This window comes from Papaver somniferum, chromosome 2, assembly GCF_003573695.1.
Source record: "Papaver somniferum cultivar HN1 chromosome 2, ASM357369v1, whole genome shotgun sequence".
Lineage (NCBI taxonomy): Eukaryota > Viridiplantae > Streptophyta > Magnoliopsida > Ranunculales > Papaveraceae > Papaver > Papaver somniferum.
In genome coordinates this window covers 145004637-145014834 of record NC_039359.1, presented here as the reverse complement: position 1 = coordinate 145014834, position 10198 = coordinate 145004637, and the positions used below count along the sequence as shown (strand labels likewise).

The 10198-nt window shown below is 35.1% G+C and overlaps 1 protein-coding gene across 1 annotated transcript; it reads left to right on the top strand.

Moving 5' to 3' along the window:
* The first annotated feature begins 4150 nt into the window (after positions 1–4150).
* On the top strand, positions 4151–6239 carry LOC113352135. The gene is made up of 2 exons (XM_026596000.1): positions 4151–4606; positions 4998–6239. Exons 1-2 carry the CDS (start codon positions 4307–4309, stop codon positions 6237–6239), a joined length of 1542 nt encoding a protein of 513 aa, XP_026451785.1. The 5' UTR covers positions 4151–4306.
* The last annotated feature ends 3959 nt before the right edge of the window (positions 6240–10198 follow it).

Sequence of the window (10198 nt, the reverse complement as noted above, 5' to 3'; positions counted from 1 at the left end):
GACTTTCCTTATTTTTATAGTATTAGGTTATATATTTTAGGAAAAGAATTATGACCAAATATTGACTACCTTTAGTCTCAAGGATCTACACCTATAAATAGCAAACCTTAGAGTTTGTGAGTCACAAATTACATTGAAGGCTAAGATAGAGAGAGGAATTAGAATATTGGTTATTAAGGTTTTTAGAGTTGAGGTATGTGTTTTTTCTTTACCTCTCATGTACTTCATTCATTGGGGTCCAAGCAAGATTACTTTTCTAACATCCTTCAAAGATTTTTGATTATGGTTTTTATTCTTTTTTTCCTGTAGGAAGCATTGAGGAAAGGTCATTCTTTATTATTATTACGAAGGTTAGTTTTATAACTCTTTATAAGGTAAATCTAAATCCAATTTCTTTTATCTCTTTTGTAATGATAATGGAAAAGAATTTATGTGAACAATCATATGGTTTTCGTTGTTGATTAGGATGAAAAAACGGATTTTCCAAGTAGCGATTATTAATATATGAATAACTAGGTGTCATTGCTTCAGGGAGAAAAAAATTAGGTGCCACAATTGAACTTTGGTTAAAACCCTAATATTTTAACTAATATTTTCTCAGTCTTTTTTTATTTGTCTATATTTTATTTTGGTCTGTCTTTTTTTATTTATCTTCTGTTTATAGACATATTTTCCACTTAAACTATCAAATATACCCTTTATTTTTCATAATTATAAAATCATTTATAATATAAACTGAATCCAAAATCTTAAATAGTATCACCATATATAAGGAAAAAAATATATTCAATATCATTCATATTAGTCGTCATTCCTTTTTAAATAAAAATACTTATGAACAACTATAAAATTCCTAATAAAGCTTCTACCAATTCATTAAAATATTTATGGACGACTATATATTAGTTTTAAATTTAGTAATAATACAATATTTAATAGGGTTAGTCATGACATTTCTTACAGTCCCCTTAATATCTTGACTTTGTCAATTAGGACAGCTAATAAAAGACGGAGGGAGTACTGCATTGTCTCAGTTTAGATTAAGGTCTTAGGTTTTTAAAAATTCCTATATTTTTTAAAGTTTTCCTATTTTTTCCAAGAATTTTCTGATTTGTCTCTACTTTAGAATCATATACAAATTTATAAGCTCAATTTCCCAAATAAAAATCTTAAATAATCCACTAGATCTCAAAAATGTAGGAATCAAAAAGAATGACTTAAATATTTTTGAAAAGTATCAATGAGGATAGATTTGAAAATTTTATAATCTCTTTTCTTTTCCTTAATCCACATGAAAACACCTAAATCTTCTTTTAAAATGGAATGAAACGAGTAATATATTTTAGGATTAAATACCAGAGTCATTGAAAGGAGTTACTTGTTTCCAACAAGTGAGTATGGCTTAAAGATGTCTACTATGGGGTGAAGGCAAGCGTACGACGATAGAATGTTTTCCTTCTAGAGTTTTTAAAACCTTAGATTAGACGATAAACTATTTGTCTCCTAAGGTATTTTCTAATGCACTTAATTAATTTCACCCACGAGGGTTAACTCCTTGCCTTCCGTTATTCTTTTTGTAAGTTTTATTACCTATAACTCATTAGATAAATGTTTTTAGTCGATCAAAATAAGAAAACCTAGACGCTGAATCAATTCTCCAAATCATTCCCGAATGATTCACGAATGTATCCGAACTGACCGAATCCGAATGATATTTTCGAACTATTTGAACTCCGAACCGAGTTCCCGGATTATATGGACCTCATGAATGATTCACGAACGTATCCGAACTGACCGAATCCGAATGATATTTCCGAACTAGAATTCCCATAGTTAACTCTCTGACTAGAGTTCTGTTGATTGGTTTTTGTTTGATTTTATATATATTTTATATTTAAATACAATTATACAGTTAAAATTTTCTATCAGTAGTTATTTAACCAGTGTTTTATGTGTTAATTTTTGTTAAAAGTCTATAAACTCTTTTCATAATACATTTATGGGATTAAATTGTTTACTTCTTGTTAAATAATCACGCTAAAATGTTTTTTCCATCTTATAAATAATATACAAATAAAATTAGTCTCGTAATAAGGTCATAATACTTATCAATTTATCATATATGTAAGCCGAATTTTAAGTGCCGAATTCACATTTATAAAACGAATATACACGTACGTATGCCGTTCCGAACTACTGTCCGAACAACGAACCATTGACCGTATTTTTGACCGAATCCGTATAATTCTCGTACGTATGACGTCCCGAACTACTACACGTATCCCGAATTGTTAACTAGGGGCTGCACTATCCGCTTTCTGAGATTTTTGTTTTGAAGCATGCTTTCTACGATTTTCGGATTTTGACTTTTTCATCGGCATTCTAGCCTGTTTCGACTTCTTCATGAACCAAGTAATTCTTTCAAATAGTAGCTACTCCAAAACTAGGGGAGTAAATAATACCCAAAAATACTCAGCCTGCCTGTATCCGTCCGAGCCCGCATGTACCCGAAGTAGCCCAAAGTCTGTTATGGCCCGTCATGGACCACCCGGCCTGGCCTGGATTAATTTATTGGGCGGTCTCGGGCTTTGCGATTAATTATGATGCCCGGCCTGATACCCAACCTGGTGCCCGGCCTGAAAGCCTTCTATGTGCCATTAATCATTTAATATCCTCTTAAAAGACTTAAAAGTTACAATTTTATAATTGTCAATTTTGTGTCAAGAAAAATAAAATATATAATTGCTTTTTTACTTATAATTAACCTTTTCAAAACATTAATGGTAATATATTTTCTTATTAGAAAGTTTATTGTACTCTAATTAATTATTTATTATAGGCTAAAATTAAATATTTGTCAGTGTAATTTAAATATAAAATAATACTATCACTTATGATATGCGATGTTGGAAAGGAAAGGATATTGTATTTAATACCGTTCATTTGAAAATTTAAACATAAAAAAAAAAAATCAAAATAGTGGCATGTCCGGCCCGATCTGGCCTGCCCGTATAAAAAGCGGGTTTTGGATGGTCTTTGGGTAGCAAATTATCTACTTGTGCCCGACCTGAATTTGTTTACGGGCTCACAAATATTAAGTCTGGCCTGCCCGGCCTGTCTTAGTTTTTGGATCGGGCGTCCCGGCCTGCCCGAATTTACACCCCTATCCAAAACCCATTAAATACTTCAAGTTCTACTTCACTTGAAGTAATGTTGGAGTCGGAGAGCAGGGACGGACCCATAAGAGAATTAACTTAGGATATAATCCGAATAGTTATCTTGGTCCACAAGTTTAAAAATATCGTTTACTAAGAATAGTCCTTGACCACTCCTACAAGCCTGGGTCTGTTTTTTTTGGCCCCTTGAATCCGTCACTATTGGAGAGTAAGGATTATACAACACTCTTTCTGATGTCCAAGATTCTTCTTTTGTCTTTCTATTACCTAGATCGTCAAGTTTTTCTTTCTTTTTATGCTCTTTATGGAAACAAAAGAAAAAGACCCCATTTTGTCGTGTAGGGTGTTTTGTTCCTTGACCTCATATAGGAGTGCTTCACAAAAAGTTTAGAAGTCATTCCGAAGTTATGTTCTCAAACTAGATTTTGATTTTTCCGTTTCCAAAAGCCCAAAAATAACTTCTGAGATGTTATGCAAACTGGTAAGTGTTTCACTCCCTTAAAATTGTTTCTCATTTGCCAGTCCAAAAAGTGAAAACCTTTGAAGATGACAATGTTGGCAGCTTTATGGTATTTTTTTTTCAAAAATTCTGGATAAACAGTCCAAACAGACCACAAAAAAACCGCATAGACACAATCAAACTCCAAAACTGGACCCCCTATTTTCCCAGCAGGACGAGACCCATCATTCATGTTTCTATGCCGTTTTGTAGTGGTTTAAAGTGACGGTTTGTCGAGAACCACTGTTTTCTTTTTGGGTTTTAAAGCTCATTTGAAATTGGATTCCAGGTTAACTTTTAGCATTCTACTTGATTAAGTCAAAAAGCTACTTCTTATATGCATCCAAACAACTTAATTTTTTGCCTTCTACTTTTATAACAGTGTGATGTTACCAAAATAAAACAAAAACCTTCTCCTTGAGCTCTTTAGTTTGAAGATCCTTGAATCGTTTAGAAATTAAGGTTCAGGGTTTTCAATTATCAATAAACGCATTGCTAAACTTAGTCCTTTCTTACTAGTACTATAATGAATGCTTAATAACTAGTATTTTTTATGGAGATTTGATTGGTGAAAATGACTACCAAGTGTTTGTATTAATTAGTCAGACACGTTCTTGTAGGAAACAGAAGCATGGCACCATTTTCTTGTAATGGCACCAGAATCATCTTGAATAATCAAGTTCTGGGTTCTCAAGGTACACATTTAGAGATGAATAATCGAGTTCCAAAGATTGATATAGAATCCATGGAGAATGTTGATTCAAGTTCATCGTCTAATAAGACGGACGAATTATGTTGGGACATATTACTGTGGTTAAGAACAGCTGCATTGGATCCTTGCAAGCAAAAGCCACCACTGGAGAAACTTAGGAGGAGACAGATTCTTAAAGCACGGGAACATATCTCTCTGAGCACTACTGAATTTCCATGGGTAAATTTTAACACATTGTCTTGCAACATTTTCTTATCCTTGTTTTAATTTGTAGTTAGCAATTATAGGACTATACCCTAGACTCATCAGTCTCATGAAGCATCCATTTGGTTTCTGTTTCATTTGTTTCCTCATTCACGTTGGATTTCATTCCTCGTGAGATTTTTGATCAACTGCCACCCAAAGTTGAAATTAGTGACTTTCCCATTAGCTTCATAGGAGAAAAGCTTAAGATCAAAAAACTTTAGGTGCTTATAGATTGAAATGGGTAGAAACTCAAATCGAAAGTTTGGCATGTTGTTTATATCGAAATGTTTACACCATCTGCAGCTTAGTTCTTGTTACATTTAGTTGACTAGCTTGTTTATGTCTATTCCACTTATTTTTTCAGAAAAAGCGGAGACTTGATCTGGTAGAAAATAAAAGTGCCATTAGCCCTCCTCTAGCAAAAACAATTGAGCAAACTTCTTTTGCTTCTTCAGTTTCATGCTTAATCAGTTGCACTGACTCGACTGAGATGTCTCAGCAATGTATTTGCAAACCCATCTCAGTGGAGTCGTCGAGATGTCGTAATGATTTCTCAAGAAAAAGGGTCCGAGATAGTCATTTTGACGGATTTAAGGATTTTATTAGTGTTACATTGACTCCAGAAAAGCCAAACATTCAGAATATACTTATGAACCAGTCACTGAAGGAGATCAACAAACTTCCATTGAAGCGGGTGCGTACGCCTGAAGCTAAGATAACCACCAAAAAAAAATCATATTTGTGTGACTCTGTTGGTTCAGTAGATAATTTAAGTGTGTCGAGTGAAAATAGTCAAGAGAAACATAAGACGGCTCGTAGGTCACCCGGGTTACAGAACCAGTCACTGACGGAGAGGAACAGTCTTCCACTGAAGCAGGTGTGTACTCCTGAAGCTAAGATAACCACCAAAAAGGATTCACCTTTGTCTGACTCTGTTGATTCAGTAGATAATTTAAGTGTGTCGAGTGAAAATAGTCAAGAGAAGCATAAAACAGCTCGTAGGTCACCCAGGTTACATAACTTCATTGGTGATGATCTCCCAAGAATTGAAGTTAAAATTGGCAAGCGTCATCAGGCTGACATTCCAGATTGGATAGGGCCGAGGAAAAGTGATAATTCCTCAACTGATGGTCAAAGTGATTCATTTGATTCAAGGTATATGGGAACCAAGATATGGCCAATTGAAGGCAAAAGCACAGAAACTAATAAAGAAGAACGGATTGGAAAGGGGAGATCAAACTCATGCTCCTGCTACTCAAAGGGGTGTGGAGGTTGCATCAAACTTCATGTATTTAAGAAAGGACTCCAGCTACAAGACGATCTAGGAACTGCTTTCTTTACTTGGAAATTCGATGAAATGGGTGAAGAAGTTTCAAATTCGTGGACAGCAGCGGAACAGCGGTGTTTTGAAACTCTTGTGAAAACAGACCCTACAACCCAGACCGAGAGTTTTCTGGAGTCTGCATTGAAGCGATTCCCTGGAAAATGCAAAAAGAGTATAGTCACTTACTACTTTAATGTATTTATTCCTGGACGCATAAGTAAACAGACCAGGTTAGCCTCCAAATTTGTAAATAGCGACGATAACAATGATGTTTTCGGATGAAATAAACAACTACATAATCGTTCTCATAATTGTTCTTGTTTTTTCCTTCCCTTTCTAGAATATATAGCCTTTTAGACTTTTTGGACCGGAGCCCATCACCTTGTTTGTTTGGATTTGACTTGAATTATGAATCTACATTTGTTTCTGACTTAGCCCGAGTCATATATATCAGATCGTTTATTTTTTTTGAGTCTGATTCGTCTCATACATCTGACTCGGAGGTATTAGAGTTGTACACAATTTTGTTTCTGATTTGTTGGAACATTAGATTCATGTGAATCAGATTCAAACGTGCCGGTTCGGTTAACGAAAAACGAACTATTTAGGTCGGTTCCAATGGGGAATGGCTAACCTACGCAATTACCATGCCAGGTGGCCTGGTGAACTGGCTGCGCCAGTATGGTAAAAGCGCTAAGCCATGGAATTTCTATTGAGTGGTAGAGGCTAAACCGCTGGTGGTGAACTGTTGACCGCTAGCCGATATGGTTTATGTTAGAGCGTTGCTCGGTCAAACTCGCATGCGTTGCTATCTCAAGCATGTTTGTCAATGTTAGTGATCAAAACTATAAGTCTTGATTTCTAGTTTACTATAATTAAGTCTCGGACTAGGATAGAAAGTATATTTGAGCTCAAGAACTCCACGGCAATCATCATACAAGACGAAGGACTACTCAAGGAACTGGTGGAACTTCATCGACTAAAAGGTATGTGGAGACTTGAACTTATCTATCACTCAAAAGTCTATCTACTCTATCTCCTATCTTGGGAGAAAAGTCGTTTTGCTATATAGACTTTGATTATACACATTTGCTATTTCGAGCCGAGTTATCTCGCTTATCTATTTCTCGAAATATATATTGGTAAGCTTTTGCTTTGGCCAAGTTCATCTTTACCTAGTGACGAAAGTCATGATACGTTTTAATCACTTTGAAAATTGCTTACTTTAACGAAAAATAGTTTGTGAATAACAACTATATAATAACGTCCTCTAAGAATGTTTCAATGATTGAAATAAGAGTTTAGATTATATAACCAATGATGGATATAAGCATTGTGTGGTAACACATATATGTATAAGTCCTTTTTTCCTTCAACCGAAGTTTGCGAACTTTGTTGATCAAGAGAACCGGAACAAGAGCCGTGAACTCAGTCCGCGAACCCAGTCTGCGAACTGGCGGAAGTTCTCGACCCGAGAAAATCTGCTGGAGTTTGAGAACTCCTTCCGGGAACTTAAGTTTGCGAACTAAGTCTGCGAACTTAAGTTGGTTATATCTAAAGACGATTGTTTGTGAACTTATTTATATTATCCAAGAATGCTAAATGCAAACTGTGGCTATAAAGTTCATGAACCGATTCGAGTGAATCAAATCGTTTTTGCTTCGATTGTGTCTTGTGTAGTCACATAAGATTTCCTTACAATTGAACAACTCTCTAACTAGTTCAATTGAGTCATTTGAACTAGTTATGGTGAAGAAGAATACGGTTAATATGAAAGTGCTCATATGGCTAACCATTTGGTTAACTATTGTTGAACCAACAAATGTACATGTTTGGGTACGGTTACACAAACCTAAAATCGTGCATTTCATTTGTGTGTAACAAGCTAAGTTTTCGATCCAACGGTTGAAAGATATTAGCTTGAATCTAATCAGGTTTTCATCTGACGGTGAATATTGAATGCTTTGTTACCAAGGTAACATTGATTTCAAACCCTGATTTGAAAGACTATGTAAGGGAGAACTCTAGCAACTGGGAAACCTAATCCCCACACCTCCTGTGTGATACTAGTTGTATTAGCTAGAGTCGATTCTCCTTTAACCTTTGGTTTCTTCTTAAAAACCAGGTTAACAACTTAAAGACTTCATTGGGATCGTGAAGCCAGACCGATACTACTTTCTCGTAGTTGTGTGATCTGATCTTGCATCTTCTATCGTTTTGAGTACAATCGTAACGATTGACTTGATATTTATATCTCCGATAGGCAAGATAGAAAAGTAGTCACAAACATCTTCGTCTCATCGTTTGTGATTCCACAATATCTTCTTTCGCCGCGTCGATTAAGATTATTGTGAGGTGATTGATAATACTAGGATGTTCTTCCGGAATATAAGTCCGGTTTATCAATTGGTTCCTGTTCACCTTGATGATGGAACAAAAACTTGTAAGTATTTTTGTGGAAGACAGATCTATCTATTCATGTAAACTTTTCTGTGTGATACAGATTTTTTTATTAAAGTCTTCGACTTTGGGTCGTAGCAACTCTTAGTTGTGGGTGAGATCAGCTAAGGGAATCAAGTGCGTAGTATCCTGTTGGGATCAGAGGCGTAAGGAGCACAACTGTACCTTGAATCAGAGTGAGATTGATTGGGGTTCAACTACAGTTCGGACCGAAGTTAGTTTGTAGTAGGCTAGTGTCTGTAGTGGCTTAATACAGTGTGTGCTCAATCTGGACTAGGTCCCGGGGTTTTTTCTGCATTTGCGGTTTCCTCGTTAACAAAATTCTGGTGTCTGTGTTAGTTCTATTCCGCATTATATTTTGTTATATAATTGAAATATCACAGGTTGTGCGTTAGAATCAATCAATTGGAAATCCGACCTTTGGTTGTTGATTGAAATTGATTGATACTTGAACATTGGTCTTTGGTACCGTTCAAGTGATTTCTCTTGTATTCAATTATACTCGCAGATTTCTATTTGCTTGAGTAAGAATTGAATCGAGAAAGAGAGATATAAATCTTTGATATACTTTATTAAGATTGAGTCTAGTTGATTCTCTTGAAAGTATATTAGAGTTTGTCCATACAGATTGTTAATCGAAATATTGAGTGAGGTTGTTGTACCCCAGATTTTTCAGTTTAGACTGTGCGGTAGAAACTCTATCGTTAACAACTATTTTGAACGGATATATCCCACATTCACCCCAGTAATTCAATTTAATCATCACAAAAAAAAGTCTTCATAAATTATACACTATATTAACTATTCCTTCTATCATTATCCTCGATGTACTTACCTTTAGTTTATAATCAATGGATTCTTTTGATGAAGAGGTGTGGATTCATATGAATCGATTTGAATCACGAATGTTTGTTCAGATGTCGCGATAACTGGATGATGAGTCAAATGAAGACAGAGAATTAGCCAACACTGTATTGCAGATACATTGATCAATGGAAATACCTAGAGATCTAGAGGCAAAAGAAGTGTTCACAAGAAGATATATGTATCGAACGAGAGATGAGTTCCACGAGAAGCTGATGCATGATCATTTCGTTCCCAATCATGTATAATCAAACCAATATTTCCAGCATCGATTCCGCATGTCCCGACACTTGGTGCCAAAGATTATAAATGAGCTTTCTCAAGTAGAACCTAAAATTAATTATCAGTTTGATGCACTAAATATTAGAGGTCATAGTTCTGACAAAAGGTTACTTCTGCTCGAAGGATTCTATGTTATGGCAAACCTGCAGATTCTTACGATGAGTACCTTCATATAGAAAAACAAATTCATTCAAGTACCTTGTTTTGTTTTGCGGAGCAATGATTAATCATTCTGGTATAAAAACCAACGTATTCAGATGTTATAGAAATATTATGGCAAAACCAGGATCACGATTATTATTAATGTTCTATTTTCTTCTTGAAATTTCTGAAATATATTTTTCCACAACTTGTTACTTTGTTGTTGGGCACCATTGATACTATCTTGTGTTAAAAAACATAGTTATTGCAAATGCATTCATCTTCGGTGATAATAAATCTTGCACCCCTAGTTTTGGTGCTCCGGCTAATTTGAGAATCAGATTGGGGATCCATATTAAAAAAAAATTATACAATAGTGAATTGTAGAAAAAATGGGAGTGAAAATGGTGTGTTTTGTGTTAGATTATGACCGATATGAGTGAGAACTGGAAAGAGTAGAGAAGGTGTGAGTTGAAATGAAATCTCAATTGGGT

Coding starts and splice junctions, on each gene's coding strand:
- LOC113352135 (XM_026596000.1), top strand. CDS start 4,307: ATGGCACCATTTTCTTGTAATGGCACCAGAATCATCTTGAATAATCAA. Junction 4,607..4,997: donor GCACTACTGAATTTCCATGG/GTAAATTTTAAC, acceptor TTATTTTTTCAG/AAAAAGCGGAGACTTGATCT.